General features: G+C 32.0%; 2 protein-coding genes across 5 annotated transcripts in view; one reads left to right on the top strand and one right to left on the bottom strand.

Moving 5' to 3' along the window:
- The window catches only part of LOC118185808 (uncharacterized), a 92,638-nt gene extending 79,379 nt beyond the window's left edge, over window positions 1-13,259 (bottom strand). For 2 of the 3 annotated variants that reach the window (XM_035355726.2, XM_035355740.2), the window contains exon 1: window positions 13,154-13,259. The gene's annotated coding sequence lies outside the window, so the exon portion shown is untranslated. The remainder of the gene's footprint in view (window positions 1-13,153) is intronic. The other variant, XM_035355734.2, reaches the window with a different exon arrangement.
- Window positions 13,260-13,610: 351 nt separating this feature from the next.
- LOC118185826 (myosin regulatory light chain sqh-like) overlaps window positions 13,611-22,277 on the top strand; it is a 29,164-nt gene continuing 20,497 nt past the window's right edge. The window contains exons 1-2 of one of the 2 annotated variants that reach the window (XM_035355744.2): window positions 13,611-13,739; window positions 21,927-22,116. In XM_035355744.2, the coding sequence (XP_035211635.1) occupies window positions 21,930-22,116 (187 nt within the window). In that variant the 5' untranslated portion in view covers window positions 13,611-13,739; window positions 21,927-21,929. Of the gene's footprint in view, window positions 13,740-21,907; window positions 22,117-22,277 lie in introns of those variants that run through there. The other variant, XM_035355748.2, reaches the window with a different exon arrangement.

Genomic DNA, 22,277 nt, shown 5'->3' with positions numbered 1-22,277 from the left:
AGCCACCTAGACTGAATCAATAATCAACCGAAATATCTCGTTGAAATCTCACGTGTTCTTATATGTGGATACATGCTAGATCTCGGTTGACTAGTGATTAAATTTTGGAGGCTGCTATAATAAGGAATACCCAAAAATGCTCTTTATATTTTAAACATTAATTAAATGGCCCAGTTATCGTTCTAAAAATGTGTAAATAATGAGTGTAGCTTCCAAATTTATGCAATTCTCCAATATTATCTTTTAAGTAAAAACAAGTCGATGTGTATGTGGAGAGCAGTACCAAGTTCTTCTGTAATGCTGAGAATTCTGCAATTCTCACATGTTAAAACAGATTCCTGTGTACATGGACAGGAGACCATGAAAAAAGAAAGTGTGTTTTATGATGGATGTTTGTAGCTTTTTTTTAATTAATTTGCTGCTGTTTTGTACAATTTTCATTGTTTCATTACAGATGTTTCTTATGTTTTTAATTTAATTAATTTATTTTTCTTTTATGTAATTTTCATTGGGCCACCATTTATTAAAATGGCTAATGTTTTTCAGTAGTTAAGTTATCAAAAAATAGTCATTAATAATTAGTAACTAATAATAGTCACTAATAATTAGGAGGGTTGGACAGATAATTACAGAACCAAAAAGTAATTAATATTTGAGACTGCAAATAGCAGAATATATTCAAAGTTATAAAGCACATACTCAGAAAAACTGAAGGGTTTGACGACGAAGCACAATAAAACACACTGCAGAACAATACACCATCACTTAAATTCACATTTAACCCCTTAAGGCACACATTAATTTCTAATTTTCGGTCAAAAAATCGCCTATTTTTTTTCTTGCATAATCATGCCAGGGTTAGCTTCAAATCGAAATCTCGGTGGTGCAACGTTTGGTTGATTTATACTAATTTGATACCAATTCCTTGCTATATCCAAAATCTCGTTGTCATTATCTTCCGATTCACTTCCATCACTCAAGAAATCATCACTCTCATCGCTGAAACTGTCTGATAAATTGGCATATTCAAAATTGTCATCGTCAGAGTCGCTCATTATCAGATAACTTTTTTTAAATTACAAAAACACTTAGTAATATAATTTGCAGTTAACTGCTTACTTTTATTATATTTACGTAATAAAAATGGATATATTACCTTTTCCACACCAAACGACTACTTTATAGCAAAGAATTCCTAGCAAACTTATAGCTAATCATCAAAATGCGCCACGTGGTTTACACAAGAAAAATGCTGAATAGTGGTGCCATCTATGTCAAATAAGTTTAATTATAATCTAGCCTATTTATTTTTACTGGAACGGATCTCAGACAAGCATTAGAAATAAAATAACGCGAGATACAAGGGCGCCCGTGTGAGACACGGGCATGTGCAAATTTGCTGGAAACTTTCGCCCGTGTGAGACACGGGCAAATGCGTTAAGTGAATTTATATGGTGCTGAGTTCATAAAGAAGTTAACAATTTTGTGGCTGTTTTAAACACCATTATGGAATTTTGGTCACCAGAATGAATGGTATTAGTTTTAATGAATTTGCTTATCACGCTATCTCGGAACTTGAGCTCATATTTATTTAATTTTCTATGTTGCATATAATGGTATCTCAGTGTACGTCTACTTCGTCCTGTCTGGATGTGAAAATTTTTACCTGGTATCTAACATTCGTTTCGAACAAATGTTGATGTCATGTTCCGATCACAAATGTCAATGCCATACCTCCAGCTTGATGAGTCTTGAGCATGCACCCTATACTTGTTTATCTATTTCAAAACAATGCTTTGGCTACCCAGGAGCATAAGTACCACAAATGCTGCTTTTCAGTAAAAAACCTGTGTTACAACTCAGAATTTTAAAGTGATTTTCTGTTTTTTTTTTTTTTTTTTTTTTTTTTTTGCATATATTTTTTGTAAATTAATTAAGAATGAGTTTTAGGAAAGTTTATGAGAACAGTCAGGTGATTCTGTAAGATTTGGAAAAAATAGGAAAGAAAACATTGATTGGCTGGTGTGTAAATGAAGATTTAAATGGCTTTGTTCTCCTCTCAGTAAATTAGGCAGTGACATCAAAGCTCATATCAACATTATGGAAAGTATGTCAGTTGCAATATGGATTTTCAAAAGAAATGCCGACAGTCCAGATGATATTTTTGATTTTTACTTTTGTGAATTCATGCAGCAACAGCAATATACAGATTCTAGCTCAGATAAATTTAAACAGTTTTTATACACTTTAAAGCAGTGATTCTCAAACGGTGGTACGCAAGAGAAAAATAGGTAAGCTACAAAACAAAGTATTTTTAACTAAATCAAAAAATAAAAACCCCAACATCCTGGTTAAGTTTTTCTCTAACACTCATTAATTTATGTACTCTAAGCTTTGTTTTAAGTCAATAGCCGCTCATAGACTTTAGCAAATTAATTAATTTTTACTTTCGTAAATATCCTTTTAGCCATAGACATAACAAAATTTGTCATAAAGAACTTTTTTTGAAATTAGTAATAGAAATGGATCTTGTCTTTAATAGTAAACAAAAATAAGTTCCTATAAACAATAAAAGCATCTCATTAATGTTCTTAAAGGCTGGCAGTGAAGCTGCTAGTATATTGTAAAACTTAGAAATAACGACCGTTTATTAGGAATTCTCACGTGATGTAAAAATTAATTTTATAACAACTAATAAATAATAGTACATGACTGTGATAAATGGGATTGTAATATTTAACAAAAATATATGGCAACAGTAAGACAGAGTTCTAAAGATTTTTAAAGTGTATGGAATTAAAGAATTGTAGTTTTATAGAGTTGGATGAAGCCAAGGTAATGTCATATTATGCAGCGAAAATTCTTCCCATATTTCTATGATAACGTGTATATGTTTAAAATATAACCCTTTAAAATGTCCCTTGCTTCACAAACGGAGAATGCGAAAAGAAAGCGAAAAGAAACTGCAACACAACGCAAACGACAATCAGAGAAAGAAAAACGTAAGCACCAAGAAAACATTCTTATGAAAACTCTTCGCAGCAGGTCAAGCATATGTCGCCTTGAGTCGTGTGAAATCATTAGATGGAATATTAATTGCAGAACAAGGTACTGTCTGTAGTCTAATTCATCTGCCTGCTTCCTGATGTAAGACTCATTATAGGAGTTGATTGATTTATTAGCATGCTTACACTTTATATCGCCACCATTTCCGGACTCGTATAGCTCTATTTTCAATTACAATAATTTTTTTGACATCGATTTGCTGTTTTTAACAGCAAGTATTTTGTCTTCTTGTTGCTTTGTATAACTTACTTTTCTATGTGATTTGAGAATATCGACCTTTGGTTTTGAAGAACTGGTAATTATTGTGCATTTAAATATTTGTAAAAAATAATAAAACAAACCTAGCTTTTCAAAATGGAAAAATGGCTAGGATTGATTAAGTGATTAATAGTTGATGGATCCAAGACAATCTGCTAACACTAAAAATATTGAAAAGAAAAGAAAAATTGCTTATATAAAATATAACTAGCGACCTGCTCCGACTTCGCACGGGTATAAAATATTAATGGTTATTTTAACAATGAATCGCAGTTCATAATCTTTTTCTGAACTTGCATACCTCACTTAAATTATGATTTTTGAAAATAATTTCCCTAATATTAAATTGATTTAACTCTAAATTTTAACCAAGATCTTAATAGAAAATTCCAATCCATAAATTATGGTTTTATTTAATCTAATCTTACCTAACCTTATGTACTTATAATTACTATAAGTGCGATTTAAAAATTAACCTTAGAATAGAATATCATTTATATTTTAAAACTACTATCATACAATTATTTATCGTAACTTACTTATAATTACTGATGCGTTGTCGCGCTGAAAGCTAGAGAGCTCCGATAATAAATGCGTCCAATCGCTGCTAAATTCAAAGTGCTATAGGGAGAACCGCGGCCTCCGACGTGCTATTTATAAGCACGCTCCCGCTGCCCTGGCCGGCCGGTACCGCCACAAACGCTATGTCCCGCAATTTTTAAATCTGTAGACCTTTTCAATGTGTACAATACTTAGTACATTATTTTGATAAATCTCGTAGGGTTCAGCCTGCGTTTGCAATGTAAGCGGAAAAATGTAATTATTTACGACATCACATTAGAAACCTAAAAAATAACAGTATTTCTCCACTATTTAATGGATGTTATTATACATATAAACCTTCCTCTTCAATCACTCTATCTATTAAAAAAAACCACATCAAAATCCGTTGCGTAGTTTTAAAGATTTAAGTATACATAGGGATATAGGGACAGAGAAAGCGACTTTGTTTTATATTATTTAGTGATGATGAAAGTTATTTATCCTTTGGGTTTACTTGGAATGGAGATGAAATGGACCCTCAACCTCAATCTGTTGTTTGCGGTGAAGCCAATCAAAATTATTAAACCATCGTTTCTTAAAAAGACATCTTGAATCTAAGAGTGTCCATTTAAAATGATAAATCTGAAGAATATTTTAAAAGGAAATTATTGTTCAAAAATAGTAAACAAGTAATGAAAGGTTGAGTTATTTCAAGTAAAAAAGGCTTTTTAAGCTAGTTACTTAGTAAGCCTAAGAATTGCCAAGACTGGATAGGCTCACACTGTTGGAGAAAACTTTATATTACCAACAGCTAAAGATATTGTTTTAGCATTATTCAGTCAAAAATTGGCTAATGAATTTAACAATATTACGCTATCGAATGATACAGTTAGTTGACAAATTCATGAAACAAAAAATTTCATAAAAGAGACACTTAGTCAAAAGATAAAACACAGTGAGTGTTTTACATTGCAACTGGATGAAAGTACTGACATAATGAACTTTGTCCAATTATTAGTTTATAAGTTTCGAAGAAGATAAATGAACTGTCAAAAAGTATTGTTATGAATTTTGTATTTAGATAACAAATTTTAGTATAATTATAACTAAAATTGTTTTATTTCCCCATGCAATGCAATGCATGATCAATTTTAAGAGAAAACTACGCTGAAAAAGTAAAAATATAAGAGGATGTGCATTTAACATTGAATAAATGAATATTTCTTTTATTTGCATTGATTTTGAATAAATGTAATTGACTACTGTATTAGCTGTAACCACAATTCCATCCTCTTGTTGCTTTCCAGAAATCTCGAGGATCAAAGAAATTACTAGAACTCTCTCGCGACCAACCGAAAGCTTTAAAAAGGCGGATAGAGACATCTCAGCCTAGTTGTCTGGTTAGTTGGAGTCATTGTTGATCGGATTAGCTTTCTTTGTGCCGTGCTTTGTATTCTATTTAATGTTTTTAGTAGTTTAAAGTATAGCTACTGATAATTACAGCATGTTGTGAACACTTGTACAAACAGTTCTGAGAAAAATTCCAGCATTCTGTTACATTTCTTTTGATTTCTTTTTAACCATGTTAAACGAAAAATAAATTTTAACATTAATTACTATGCAGGCTGCCATAACAGGTGTACATCTATCTTCTAATGCAAGGTTTCTTAAACTGTGGGTCGCAACCTGCAGCAGGGGGGTCGCTAAAAATTTTAGAAGTTTGGATATTTCTTTAACTTATTATAATAATTTTACAATTACCAAATATTTTTACACAGTATATCAGAAATAGATAAAGATAAGACAATACAAAGAAAAAATAGGAATTACGTTGCTTATTTTATACTTTACATGGTAAAATGGCTGAATGTGGTAAGATTAATTTGAAGTTTCTGTACAATTTGGAATGAAAGGGGAAAGCATTGATTGACTGGTGTGTAAATGAAGGTTTACTTATTAGGCCATTATTAACCCGGCAGAAGTCGCACCAAGAAAAGTTACTAGAGTGGGTGCGTGGGGTATCATATACCCCAATATTTAAAATACAGTCAAAAGTCGTTAATTCGGACACCCATAATTAGGAATGATCTATAATCCGGACCTCAAAGCTAAAAATTTTCTGCGCATGCGCCGCGTTAACACATGCGCATAAGACCTCTTACGACTGCGCATTTGCGTGTGCGCAAGCGCAGAATACGTTTTCGCGTGCGCGTTTTATGTATAATGGACGGTGTAAGCTAAAATTATCTAATCTATTTCAGTTAATGTTGATGATTGCGTTGTTCCTTAATTTTCAAATTGGATCCGGCTTATTATTTTTTGCAGACTGTAAGAGCAATACTATAAAAGTAAACTTGAACTTTCGATTATGTCAAATAGAATTTTTGATTCTGGAGCTCCCAAAGGATCGTACAAAACGAAAGTATTTTCGATGTTCATCAAACAAAAAGTGGAATTGCTGCAAAAAATGGATAAAGACATGAAAAATGTGACAGAGAGGTTAGTGAAAACGAAAAAGTTTCGATTGACTAGTTAGTCGGTATTCTCGGCACAGCAATTAACGGGACTTGAACAGCGGAACTTTGTAACTGAACAAAAAATTATGTCTGTTTATAGAATTAAAGAGAAAGTATTATCACATAAAACGAAGCAACTTAAACAACTTACATTGAAAGAAATGTTTAATAAAGTAAACAAATAAATATTAAGCTTTTTTTTGTAAATTTTGATACCCTTTAGATCATAATTGTTCTTTATTTCATAAATTACGATTTCATATTTTTAATTTTAGAATTTCTGCATGCCATCTTACGCGATTTAAACTGATGATCTATAATCCGGAAAAATCGATAATCCGGAATCGCCGAAGTCCCGACGAGTCCGGATTAACGACTTTTGACTGTATGATAAACATAGTTTTAAAGCTGTTTTTCGTGTTCTCGTGTATTATAAATACATGAATAATAATTGGGTTTCAAAAAATTAATTTCCAAAATAATATTAGAGTTAAAATTAAGATAAATGAAAATAATAAAAAAATAAACATCATGCCTCTAAGTTTTATTGCATCTCTAATACACAATTCTTATTTTATTTTTTTACACTTTGAACAAAATACATTCATGTGTTCTTGGCACAGAATGTTTTCACATTTTAAATATTGCATTCACATTCTTCTGTCCTTGGCGCGAGGGCAATTTATCACATCTTTCATACTTAGTTGTTTCGAATTTCATGTATTCCTTTTAATTCTTCGTCGAAACTTCTGCTTTTGTTTTGCATGCAGTATGTCAGTTTCTTGGTAAAGTATTAATCTCTGATCTTTGTTCAATACTTTTTTCATTAATTGTAATGCTAAGTCCTTCAAAAACAGACATCTGTTTCTGGTTGGTGGATTAGCACTTGAATGTAATATAATTCAAACATTTATTACAGCAACATTAAATGCAGGAAAGAAAATTACCATTAGCTACCTCCTTGTTATTCTGGCAATTGAATAATTGGCTGACATTTCATCCGCATATCCACTGCTCTTTTAGTCATATTATAAAAACATATAATTCCTGACGTTTTATTTTCTCCAATAGTATTATCTATAGTATGATCGTTATATAATGTTGAAAGCATAAGAAAATTTTTTTCTTTTTTAAGAACATCAGGAATTGATGTTTTATCTTTTTCGAAACCAAAACAGTATAGAAAATATTCCTAGTTTCATCTTCAGTTTCCGAAATGCAATCTTCATGGCTCTCAAATATTTCTAATAAATCTCACAGGCGTTGCATCTCAAATTCATAGGGAGTCATTCTTTTTACCATAATGGAGTAAGAAATTTTTATGAATTTAATGTCAAGTACTTTAAAATCACTTACGAGTAGAAATATTTACTGTTAGACTCTAGAAATAAATTTCTGAACTAAATATTCAGTCAGAAAAACACTTACACGGAGAGGCGCGTGGGATGTGTCCTACCCCAATTCCAACAAAATACCGATAAATATTTTTATGAAACACACAGGCAAAGAAAAAGCAGTTCTGAAAGTCAACCACAACTAGAAACTCAGCTACTGAAAGCAGCACAGAATTTCAGTTTCACAAGTTAGGAATATTCCACTTTTATATAGGGTTGGGGTATGATACACCCCACGTGCTTTCCCGCGGATTAAGTGTCCTCTTTGAAGGAAGGAATAGCGTATAGTCGAACGTCGGACGATACTGGCACTAAGGAGGATATTTTTTATTCTTATTTTTGTGAATTTATGTGGCGACGCTAGTGTACAGATTCTAGTTCAGATAATTTTAGGAAGTTTTTGGATGCTGTTAAGGAATTTTGTTTGACTGAAGACGCGTAAATTCGTAAATAAGGTACGTGGACACTTCCTTTGAGTAGTAAAGATGAATTTCCCTTTTTATGTTATTTCATTATTTTATTTAAAATGTAGTTTATTGAGAGTATATATTTTTTGTTGGCTGCTTCTTTGACTTTTTAACTGACTACAGATGAATGTGTACATGGACAAAGTCAAGGGAGTGGCACAATGCCTAGTTTGTGGAATTTTTTGATTTTTTTTTAAAGTGAAAATAGATCGATGTGTACATGGATACCGAGTTTGTGCAATTCTTTGACTTGTGATTTTGGAATTGTGCAGCGGCGATTTTTGGCACAAAAATCACTGCTACACAAAGCCAAAATAACAAGTCAAAGAATTGCACAAACTCAATGTCCATGTACCAACAAAAATCGCCAAGGGGCACTGGTAAATACATTTTTACAAACGTATCCTTTGTCTTAGAATCAAAGTTAAGCATATGGTATTTAGGAAATTTAGCATATGCCTGAAGTTTGCAGTATGACCAGTTAGTCTATATTTATTAAAATAACAAATAAAGCATCTTCTTCAAATAGCATTTTTTTCTGTGCAAATTTTTAAAGTAAATTCCAATTTTATGTGCCTTTCACAAGCTTATTAGTATTTTCCAGAAATTTCCCCCTTGCCCCCCCCCAAAGCACAATATACTCTGTCATCTTAACATACATATATCAAAGATTGAACTGTAAAAAAGGTTGATCTTTACAATATGGTAACTGGTAGTTTGGCGACATTTTGGAGGCGATAAAGGTTACTAGCTGGGACTTTGGTAATAATGTGAGCAGTACTCAGTTCCGATTACGCATTATTTTGTGTGAGGGATATGAGAGATCATGGGATATGTCATGTGATATTAATGGACAAATTACGGTTCTTTAATCGGAAAAGGGGGGAAATCGGGAAAAAATCTGGAAATTTTGTATTTGGCTTTATTCTGTGTTGTGTGAAAACAGTGTTCGTGAATTTTTGGATCCCATGGCCGTAACTAAAGTGAATTCAAAATGGGTATTTATGTATGTATTAATTTAATGTATGTGCTCATTTATATTTTAAGTAGTGTTTTTGAATTTAATTATATTTTAATTAAATGATAGTTATTTTGTGAATTTTATGTTTGTAGGAATTTGGTATACGTTTTAGTTGAAGCAAACGTGCATGGAAATAATTTAAATATCTGACACTAAGTATTTGTAATGGTTGCGGTATGAATTCGTTGGTGATGTGTATAACGTAATAGATGATTTAGAGGTAAACGTTTTTGGATATTTTATTTATTTTATATGTGGAAATGTTCATTACTTTTCGCGATCAGGTAATTTCATATATGTTCTTTTTACCGGGTTTAAAGATTGAGAAAATTGTCATGTATTTTTGTGAAATTTTTCTAATTTATGAGAAAAAAGCAGTGTACATGGATATAGTGAAGAGTGTGCGCAATGCCATTTTTGTGCAATTCTGGGATGTTTTTTTAAGTAAAAATAAGTTGGCGTGTACATGGTTTATGTGTATGTGTTATTTTGAAAAACGCGTAAGGAGTATGGTATTGTGCACTTTTTCCCAATTTTGCAGTGAATATTTGTCATGATTAAGCAGTTTTGTTAGATAAAATTTCTAGCATAAGTGTAATTCGGCTGGTAGATTGTTGGAAGAAGTGTTCAGTAGATAAAAAGAAAAGAAACATGTCTTTGGCGGCGAGGAAAAAAAATAGAGGTTTGCTGTAGGAGAGTTGGACGCCAAATTTTCGCCAAAAAAACGCCAAGTTACCATAATGTAAAGATCAACCGTAAAAATATTAATAAAGATAATATAATAATAAACTGTAAATAATATATGGCTCTAGTGTAGAATTGGGTGCCCCTTCGATTAGCGACAAATTTTGTACTATTTTGGCGATGAAACCCCCATTTCTGGTTACCATTATAGTTTTAACTTTATTTTAGCTTACTGATTTTTTTTTAACAAAAATAGATCGATGCGTACATGGGCAAAGTTAAGGCAGTGCGCAATGCCTAGTTTGATACAACTGTCTTATGTTTTTTTTAAACACCGAGTTTGTGCAATTCTTTGACTTCTTATTTTGGGCTAATCTTTAGAATATGGTAACAGGTAGTTTGGTGACATTTTGGTAAGGCGATAAAAGCTACTAGCTAGGACTTTAGCAATAATCTGAGAAGTACACAGTTCGAATCCCAGATTATTTTGTCTTGGAGAAATAAGAGATCATGAGACATGTAATGTGACATTTTCCGGAAAATTCCGATCGTGATTGTAGCTAATAAGCACTTAGAAACAATTTCGCTGCTAAAGTGCAGATTCACCCACTTATTTGTTCGGCGCTGTTTACAAGAGTAAGAAGAATTAGATTTTTGTCAATTTTCATTGACTTTTTAAGTGAAAATAGGTCGATGTGTACATAGATAAAGTCAAGAGTGTGCGCAATGCCATTTTTGTGCAATTCTGGGATGTTTTTTTAAGTGAAAATAGGTGGACGTGTACATGGATACCGTGTATGTGCGATTCTTAAAAACGCGGCAAGCGGTTTGCAATTCTGCCCTTTCTCCCAATTTCGCTCCTAATTTTCGTCATGATTAAGCATTTATGTTTCATAAAAGTTCTAGTATAAATGTAATTCGGCTAGCAGATTGCTAGAAAAAATGTTGAGTTAAAAAAAAAAAGTGCCTTTACTTCGTGAAAACAAAATGGCGTCCAAAACAAAACTAGCACGTTGCTGTAGCAGGGTTGGTCGCCAAATTTTTGCAAAGTTACCATAATGTAAAGATTCACCTTATTTTGTTTTTGTAGCGGCCATCTTGAAATTGTGTCTTCTATAAATCATATATTAATCATAATAAATTGCACTAAAGTAATACTTGCACTAAAGCTTCAAAGTAATAAAATAATTAATGGATTATTGAGTACATTATCTCCTTTCAGAAAGTTAGTAGAATTTTAGCTGAATGAAGTAACATCCAAGCATTTAAAAATGAATCTTAATTTTTTTTTAAAAAGAAACATCAAATATGAATCATGAAAAAATTGAAAATGGAAAGATTTAAAAATGAAAAAGTAATCAATAAACCAAGTAATTATAGTCATTGATTGGCAATTGGTTGACTTTTCAAGGGGAACAAACCAAATCCTGATCAATTAAGAATAATTTATAAATGCAAAGGCGTTCGTCTTTTACTCAAGTAAGAATTATGACGCCAAACTGATAAGATAAGCCAAGTAGGTAGTTTTTAAGTGAGATGAATTTAAGTTCACATACTACAGTACAAAGTCTGTAATCCGGACTCGTCGGGACTTTCCGGATTATAGATCATCACTTTAAATCTGGTGAGATGGCATGCAGAAATTATACAATTAAAAATATGAAATCGTAATTTATGAAATAAAGATAAATTACGATTTAAAGGGTATCAAATTTTACAAAAAAAAGCTTAATATTTATTTGTTTACTTTATTACATTTCTTTCAACGCGCGCATGCATAAGCGCGTAATGTATGCGCATTCTTTACGCGCATACGCAAAGTTTGTGGCTTTGAGGTCCAGATTATAGAACATTTCGGATAATGGACGTCCGGATTACGGACTTTGTACTGTATATAGAATTCATTATGAATTTCATATCCATTTAATGTTTCTTTTCTGAGGATCAGCTTTCAGGCGGGGAATACCTTATTAAAAGTTGAAAAAAAATAGGGAATGTGCAGAATCGCCCACTGCTTGGCACGTTTTTAAGAATTGCACATACTGTGTATCCATGTACACATCGACCTATTTTCACTTAAAAAAAGTCCCAGAATTGCACAAAAGTGACATTGTGCACTCCCTTGACTTAATCCATGTACACATCGACCTATTTACACTTAAAAAGTCAAAGAAAATTGATAAAAATCCAATTCTTCTTACTCTTGTAAAAAGTGCCAAACAAATAAGTGGACAACTCTGCTTTTTAGCTAAAAAAAAAAAAAAAAAAAAAAAAAAAAAAAAAAATAATAATAATAATAATAATAATAATAATGAAATCATTTGCTTTGCCTTCATAGACGGGTAAAAGTTTACAATTGGGTGCCCCTTGTTTTTTGGCGATTCTTTTTTGACGCCAGGAAGATACAATTTGAAGATGGTCGTTACACAAAACCCAAATAAGAAGTCAAAGAATTGCATAAACTCTGTGTCCATGTACACATCGATCTGTTTTCACTTAAAAAACATCCCAGAATTGCACAAACTAGGCATTGCGCACTGCTTTAAATTTGTCCATGTACACATCAATCTATATTTATTTAAAAAAAAGAAAAAATCAGGAGGCTAAAGCAAAGTTAAACTATCATGGTAACCATAAATGAGATTTTATCACCAAAACTTTACAAAAAATTGTTGCTAATCGAAGGGGCACCCAATTCTACAGCCCATAGACGAAACTATAAAATTTACACGTCATGATTAATTTTATTCCAAGTACACTTTTTATCGTTTTCTTTTCCTCTACTTAGAAAAAATATCAACATTCTGCATGAAAGAATCAGCCCTTCAATAGCTATAATACAGGTCTTATCCGCAAACTATTATCTTTTAATTTAGATACATATAAAAATATTTGACATTACGATGAGTTTTCTCGTAGTACAAGGAGCTTTTAAAATGAAAGGCGCGAAATTTAAGATGGTGATCGTTTCGAATTTGACTAAATCTGTAACACGATAAAAGTGTGTAATGGGGATAAGTAAGTAAAATACTATTTGATTTGTAGAAAGTCATCTATTAACTTAAATATAGTCTAAAATACTTCACAATGGGAAGAATAAATCCTTAAATGTTACTGTAAGGTTACTTCATGATTGTTTAGACACATTCCCCAAAAAAAACTGCATATTTCTAAAGTTGATAAGCAAGTAAAGTACCTACTTACCAATTCATGTGAAAATGAAATTTAAAAGCATAAAATGTTTAAATTATAAAATGTTACTTAAAATTTTACATCGTTGTACACACAGAAAGTTTACATTTCAGTTTAGCTGAGGAGTCTGCAAGCTGGTAAGTTTAAGCGAATTTATATATTATTTTCTCAAATAATCCTTAATTTTCCCTTACCGTTGAGAGACAGATAATAATTATATAGTTTAAATAAAATTAAAATTATAATATTTACATTATTTTGAAAACCAAATATTCGGAAACTCCTGTTATTATTTATCAACTGATTTCCAAATTTAGTCCTGAATATTTTACTATATTATTTCTAAAACAAATTAAAAATCTATTTTAAAAATAAAAAAGTGCGTATTTTACTTCTTTTGCATAATTATTTTCGGGGCCCTGCAAATATAATTTTCCCAAAAGAAAAATTCTTTTTGGCAATATCAGTCTTTTGTTTTCATTGACTACAACTTTCATTATCAGTTTTGAGAAATTTGTTATAATTGACGTTGTACTGTTAAAGGCGTTGTCTTGTATTTACGAATTCCGTTTGTCTAAGTTTGATATCCTAATAATTAGTAAGTTGGTACCTTAGTTTTTTCTCATAATATACTGCTTGATGTATTGTATATTATAAACCGTAGCGAATTTTGCTTGTGCTCACATTATTTATATAAACTAGAATATTTCATTTTCAATACTAAAGTGGAAGGGGAAAATTGCTTATATTTTATTTGATGGCTGTATTTCATTTTCTGTCATACACCATAGTAGAGTATAAAAGAGCTCGCGCTAACTAATTGCTTATGTTCTGTGCTTTGTGAATACTTTTATGCTTACCTTTTATTTACTAGTTGCATGTACCATAGCATTTTTATGATATTGCGACTTTGAATAGCAATTTATTCAGGTTCAAAATTAGAAATTTCTGTAATATTTTAAGCGTAATTGAACGTAAGTTGAGTTTACATTTTGGGTTTTATCAAAATGTTAATGCTGCTATGACAGCAAATGAAAGTGTTTTTCAATTTGTTATGTGCCCACCAGAGAGCGAGAGGATAAATTATAAACTATCACATTAAATACAGACTTTATCCTTGTTTTCTGGGAAATCTTCCATTTCATTTAAAATGACAGTGCATTTACATGTGAACCATAAATAAACTTCTTCATGAACAAGTAAAGTCTTGATAGATAAACTTTCGGAAGCACTTCCGCAGAGAACCCAGTAAATGGAAACATCGCCAACTTTGGCGATAATACGAGGGCTATCCAGAAAGTAGATTACGTTTTGGAATAAAAAAATAAACAAAGTATAGGAAACAAATTTTATTATATACAGATGAAAGCCACACTCAAATACTACTTTTCTACATAGTCACCATACAAATTAAGGCATTTATCGTAGCGATGTACGAGCTTGGAAATTCCTTCGTCGAAAAATTCGGCCGCCTGCGCCTTCAACCACTTCGTTACCTCTTCTTGCAGCTGTGCGTCGTCATCAAAACGCTGCATAGCCAGCCACTTCTTCATTGCTGGGAATAGGTGGAAGTCGCTCGGTGCCAGGTCGGGACTGTACGGCGGATGAGGAAACAACTCCCACTTAAAAGATTCAAGAACTTTACGAGTGACATTTGCCGTGTGGGGCCGGGCGTTGTCGTGAATCAACAAGATCTTAGAGCTCAACATTCCTCTGTGCTTGTTTTGAATTGCTCTTCTGAGTTTTTGGAGAGTTTGGCAATACCTTTGAGAGTTTATTGTAGTGCCTCTTTCCAGGAAGTCCACCAAAATTACACCTTTTCTGTCCCAAAAAACAGTCGCCATCATCTTCCTTGCCGACGTTGTTTGGATGCATTTCTTGGGTTTTTGGGGAGAACTTGTGTGCCCCCACTGCATTGATTGCAATTTCGTTTCACAGTTCACATGTTTCACCCATGTTTCGTCACCAGTAACGATGCGATCGAGTAAAGAGTCACCATCCTTATGGTAAGCGTCCAAAAAGTTCAACGCTGCAGCCATTCGCTGATGTTTGTGGTCCTCTGTCAAGATTTTTGGAATCCATCTTGCACAAAACTTGTGGTAACCAAGCTTTTCGCTGATGATTTCGTGCAACAAACTTCGCGAAATTTGTGGAAAACTCAAAGAAAGTTCCGTTATTGTGAAATTTCGATTTTCACGGACTTTAGCATCGACTTTTTCGAGAAGTTCGGCGGTCACTATGCTGGGTCTCCCACTTCGATCTTCGTCGTGAACATTGGTTCGGCCATTTTGAAATCTTATGACCCACTGACGCACTCCACCTTCAGTGATAATGTTGTCCCCATACACTTCACGAAGCTGCCGATAGATTTCTATCGGTTTACAGTTTTTTGCAGTCAGAAACCTTATTACTGAGCGCAGCTCGCGGGATTTTCAATTAACGCAGACATTTCAAACCGTCACAGTATCTGAACGGAGCACAGCACGAACCTCTCACTAGCACGGCTAGATGCAGACTGAGCTGCGCAACGCTCTGACCCCAAGATGGCCGCGCTAGCCCCGCCCCTAGCGGACACAGACGGAAACGTAATCTACTTCCTGGATGGCCCTCGTAGTTCAAACCTGGTAATCTATCGGATTTATCCTGTTCGCTTGTTCGAAGTTTGCAACATTCCTCTTGCGTTCATTTTGTTGAATTATCACTGTCATTGTTCGCATTTGCAGATTTATATTATTCTTCTCTTATTTATTATTATTTTTTTTTCTGAATTTTTTATCCGTTATAAATGCTTTTATGGTTGATCTTTGGATTATGGTAACTTGTCGAAAATTTGGCGACCAACTCTGCTACAATCCTCTATTTTTTTTTTTTTGCCGCCATTTTGTCTTCACGAAGTAAAGACATGTTTCTTTTCTTTTTATTTACTCAACACTTTTACCAACAATGTACTAGTCGAATTACACTTATGCTAGAAATTTTATGTAACAAAACTGCTTAATCATGACAAATATTAACTGCTAAATTGGGAAAAAGTACACAATCGCAAACTCCTTGCGTGCTTTTCAGAATAGCACATACATATAAACCATTTACACGTCGACTTATTTTTACTTAAAAAAACATCCCAGAATTGCACAAAAATGGCATTGCTCACACTCCTAACTTAATTCATCTACACTGCTATTTTCTCATAAATTACAAAAATTTGCACGAAAATGCAGGAAAATTTTGTGAATCTTTAAACATGGTAAAAAGCACATACATGAAATTACCTGATCGCGAAAAAGTATATACCCTTCCCAAGGATGAACATTTCCACGTTTAAAATAAATAAAATATCCAAAAACTTTTACATCTAAATTATCTATTATATTATAAACGTCGCCAACGAATTTATATCACAAACATTAAAAATAGTTACAAATATTTAGTGTCAAATATTTAAATTATTTCTATACATGTTTACTTCAACTGAAACGTATATCAAATTGCTACAAACATAAAATTCACAAAATAACTATTATTTAATTAAAATATCACTAAACCATGTACACGTCGACTTAACTTAAAAAAAATCCCAGAATTGCACAAAAATGGCATTGCGCACACTCTTCACTATATCCATGTACACTGCTTTTTTCTCATAAATTAGAAAAATTGGTTGATCTTTACATTATGGTAACTTGGCGTTTTTTTGGCGAAAATTTGGCGACCAACTCTCCTACAGCAACCCTCTATTTTTTTTTTCCCGCCGCCATTTTGTCGTCACGAAGTAAAGACATGTTTCTTTTCTTTTTATCTACAGAACACTTCTTCCAACAATCTACTAGCCGAATTACACTTATGCTAGAAATTTTATCTAACAAAATTGCTTAATCATGACAAATATTCACTGCAAAATTGGGAAAAAGTGCACAAAAAATACTTCTTACGCGTTTTTCAAAATAACACATACACATAAACCATGTACACGCCGACTTATTTTTACTTAAAAAAAAATCCCAGAATTGCACAAAAATGGCATTGCGCACACTCTTCACTATATCCATGTACACTGCTTTTTTCTCATAAGTTAGAAAAATTTCACGAAAATACATGACAATTTTCTCAATCTTTAAACCCTTTAAAAAGAACATATATGAAATTACCTGATCGCGAAAAAGTATTTACCCTTTCCAAATATGAACATTTCCACATATAAAATAAATAAAATATCCAAAAACTTTTACCTCTAAATCATCTATTACATTATACATGTCACCAACGAATTCATACCGCAAGCATTACAAATACTTAGTATCAAATATTTAAATTATTTCCATGCACGTTTACTTCAACTTAAACGTATACCAAATTCCTACAAACATAAAATTCACAAAATAACTATCATTTAATTAAAATATGACTAAACCATGTACATGCCGACTAAGTAAAAATACTTAAAAAAACATCCCAGAATTGCACAAAAATGGCATTGCGCACACTCTTCACTATATCCATGTACACTGCTTTTTTCTCATAAATTAGAAAAATTTCACGAAAATACATGACAATTTTCTCAATCTTTAAACCCGGTAAAAAGAACATATATGAAATTACCTGATCGCGAAAAAGTAATGAACATTTCCACATATAAAATAAATAAAATATCCAAAAACTTTTACCTCTAAATCATCTATTACATTATACACGTCACCAACGAATTCATACCGCAAGCATTACAAATACTTAGTTTCAGATATTTAAATTATTTCCATGCATGTTTACTTCAACTAAAACATATACCAAATTCCTACAAACATAAAATTCACAAAATAACTATCATTTAATTAAAATATAATTAAATTCAAAAACACTACTTAAAATATAAATGAGCACATACATTAAATTAATACATACATAAAAACCCATTTCGAATTCACTTTAGTTACGGCCGTGGGATCCAAAAATTCACGAACACTGTTTCACACAACACAGAATAAAGCCAAATACAAAATTTCCAGATTTTTTCCCGATTTCCCCCCCTTTTCCGATTAAAGAACCGTAATTCGTCCATTAATATCACATGACATATCCCATGATCTCTCATTTCCCTCACACAAAATAATGCATAATCGGAACTGAGTACTGCTCACATTATTACCAAAGTGCCAGGTAGTAACCTTTATCGCCTCCAAAATGTCGCCAAACTACCAGTTACCATATTGTAAAGATCAACCGAAAAATTTTACGAAAATGCATGAAAATTTTGTGAATCTTTAAATCCGGTAAAAAGAACATATATGAAATTACCTGATCGTGAAAAAGTATATACCCTTTCCAAGGATGAACATTTCCACGTATAAAATAAATAAAATATCCAAACACTTTTACCTCTTAATTATCTATTATATTATAAACGTTACCAATGATTTTATACCGCAAACATTAAAAATGGTTACAAATACTTAGTGTCAAATATTTAAATTATTTCCATGCTTGTTTACTTCAACTGAAACGTATACCAAATTCCTACAAACATAAAATTCACAAAATAACTATTATTTAATTAAAATATAACTAAACCATGTACACGTCCACTTATTTTTACTTAAAAAAACATCCCAGAATTGCACAAAAATGGCATTGCACACCCTCTTCACTATATCGATGTACACTGCTTTTTTCGGTTGATCTTTACAATATGGTAACTGGTAGTTTGGTGACATTTTGGAGGCGATAAAGGTTACTACCTGGTACTTTGGTAATAATGTGAGCAGTACTCAGTTCCGATTACGCATTATTTTGCGTGAGGGTAATGAGAGATCATGGGATATGTCGTGATATTAATGGACGAATTACGGTTCTTTAATCGGAAAAGGGGGGAAATCGGGGAAAAAATGTGGAAATTTTGTATTTATCTTTATTCTGTGTTGTGTGAAACAGTGTTGCTTAATGTTTGGATCCCATGGCCCTAACTAAAGTGAATTCGAAATGGGTATTTAGGCATTGTGATAAAGAGAAGTTTGCTTTTTATTTAGCGGAGGAAGTATGGAGGAAAAATTCGCAGAAAAAATCTTTCAATAATTTTATTGAATGAATTAGAAAAGTGTATCCGCCACGTAATCAAGATTCTGAAGAAGATTAGGTAAGTTAGTATTTTTAATTATTTGAGGATATTATTTTTATGCATTGTTCTAAATGTAAGGTGGAAAGGAATTTGGTATTATTGGGAAAATTGTTATTAGCAATGATTTAGTTTAAAGTAGTTAGGATTGTAAGGTAATTTTTATTAATTTAATGTATGTGCTCATTTATATTTTAAGTAGTGTTTTTGAATTTAATTATATTTTAATGAAATGATAGTTATTTTGTGAATTTTATGTTTGTAGGAATTTGGTATACATTTTAGTTGAAGTAAACGTGCATGGAAATAATTTAAATATCTGACACTAAGTATTTGTAATGCTTGCGGTATGAATTCGTTGGTGACGTGTATAATGTAATAGATGATTTAGAGGTAAAAGTTTTTGGATATTTTATTTATTTTATATGTGGAAATGTTCATATTTGTAAAGGGTAAATACTTTTTCGCGATCAGGTAATTTCATATATGTTCTTTTTACTGGGTTTAAAGATTGAGAAAATTGTCATGTATTTTCGTGAAATTTTTCTAATTTATGAGAAAAAAGCAGTGTACATGGATATAGTGAAGAGTGTGCGCAATGCCATTTTTGTGCAATTCTGGGATGTTTTTTTAAGTAAAAATAAGTCGGCGTGTACATGGTTTATGTGTATGTGTTATTTTGAAAAACACGTAAGGAATATGGTATTTTGCACTTTTTCCCAATTTTGCAGTGAATATTTGTCATGATTAAGCAGTTTTGTTTGATAAAATTTCTAGCATAAGTGTAATTCAGCTACTAGATTGTTGGAAGAAGTGTTCAGTAGATAAAAAGAAAAGAAACATGTCTTTACTTCGTGAAGACAAAATGGCGGCGGGGAAAAAAAAATAGAGGGTTGCTGTAGGAGAGTTGGTTGCCAAATTTTCGCCAAAAAATCGCCAAGTTACCATAATGTAAAGATCAACCTTTTTTCTCATAAATTAGAAAAATTTCACGAAAATGCATGAAAATACTCAACGTATACTACTTAAACGTATTACGTATACTACAAACATATAACTCACAAAATCACGATCATTAAATTAAAAAACACTACTTAAAATATAAATAAGCACATACATTAAATTAATAAAAATTAGATAACAATTCTAATTACTTTAAACTAAATCATTGCTAATAACAATTTTCCAATAATACCATATTAATTTATTTACTCCTTACATTTAGAACAATGCATAAAAATAATATCCTCAAATGATTAAAAATACTAACTTACGTAATCTTCTTCAGAATCTTCATTACGTGGCATGCACACTTTCCTACAGAAAGAGTTCCAATCGGCTGCAGTACTACTGCTAATTTCTAAATCCAAAATCCAGTAGTCAACTGGCAGTTTATTCACCCAGTAATAACAAATTAATAAAATTTCACCCATACTCAAACTACTTTCAGCAAACCACATACCCTTCCTTACACTCCGTTTCACAAAATGTCCATTTTCACCAGATTTCTTGCACCGCCATTCAAACTTATCTGTAATATCCTTCCTTTCACACAATCTCATTTCATTCCCACATTTTGGACATTCATACTTATCCACAATTAAACCTACACTCATACACCATTCAACCAATTCTTTTGAATTATCAAAGAAATGCATTAAAAATTTAGAATTCACTTTCGATAGCGCCATGCGATCCGAAAATTAATCAACACTATTTCACACAACACACAATGAAGCTTAATACAAAATAATATAGTGCTACAGATATTTTTCCAAATTTACCCCCTTTTCCGATTAAAGAACTGTAATCTGTCCATTAATGTCACATGACATGTCTCATGATCTCTCATTTCCCTCACACAAAATAATGCGTAATCGGAACTGAGTACTTCTCACATTATTACCAAAGTCCTAGGTAGTAACCTTTATCGCCTCCAAAATGTCGCCAAACTACCTGTTACCATATTCCAAAGATCAGCCGCTTTTATATTGTCTTATGCTTAATATATTTTTTTCTGTGCTAACTTGAATTTAATACAAATTTATTTTCGTATACAGTCAAAAGTCATTAATCCGGACTCGTCGGGACTTCGCCGATTCCGGATTATAGATCATCAGTTTAAATCTCGTAAAATGGCATGCAGAAATTCTAAAATTAAAAATATGAAACCATATAATATACAATTATGATCTAAAGGGTATCAAAATTTACAAAAAAAAGCTTCATATTTATTTGTTTACTTTATTAAACATTTCTTTCAATGTAAGTTGTTTAAGTTGCTTTGTTTTATGTGATAATACTTTCTCTTTAATTCTATAAACAGACATAATTTCTTGTTCAGTTACAAAGTTCCGCTGTTCAAGTCCCGTAATTGCTGTGCCAAGAAATTTTATGAAAGTTGGCATAAGAATTTTATCACCTACATTCTGAAAGCTTCGAATGTCAGAAATGATTTTAATGAAACCAAATGCTGTTACATATTTATTAATAAAACATTTTCCATTTATGTTATCAGAGATCAGTTATTTTTACAGATGAAACAGTGTTAAGGTTTTAACTTCAATTCGACCTGTAGCAATAAAATTTTCTGATACAAGTATCTTTTTAAATCAGCATTTATTGTATTTACTGTTTATAGCCAGACAGTTCCTTTTAAAGACATTTTCATGCTTATAGAAAATGTCAAGCAGAAAGGCTAAAGGTCGTGGAACAACAAAGAAACGTGCTCAGCGGGCTACTTCCAACGTATTTGCCATGTTTGATCAGGCGCAGATACAAGAATTTAAAGAAGCATTTAACATGATAGACCAAAATAGAGATGGTTTTATTGATAAGGATGATCTTCAAGAAATGCTTGCTTCTTTAGGTAAATATCTATTTTTATATAAATGCTTTCAAGTATAATTGAATTTGCATGTGGTATATGCATAGATAAAATTGAAGTTACTTCCTTGGTAAAACAGTCACTGCATAAGCTTGTGATGATAGTTGAAGTTTTCGCATTGTAGATTGGTGATTAAGTTTTCC

This window comes from Stegodyphus dumicola, chromosome 3 (genome assembly GCF_044657685.1).
Source record: "Stegodyphus dumicola isolate Sdum_Otavi_A_Nest chromosome 3, ASM4465768v1".
Taxonomy (NCBI): domain Eukaryota; kingdom Metazoa; phylum Arthropoda; class Arachnida; order Araneae; family Eresidae; genus Stegodyphus; species Stegodyphus dumicola.
The sequence above is the reverse complement of the archived record's forward strand: the minus strand, read 5'-3'. Positions and strand labels throughout refer to the sequence as shown.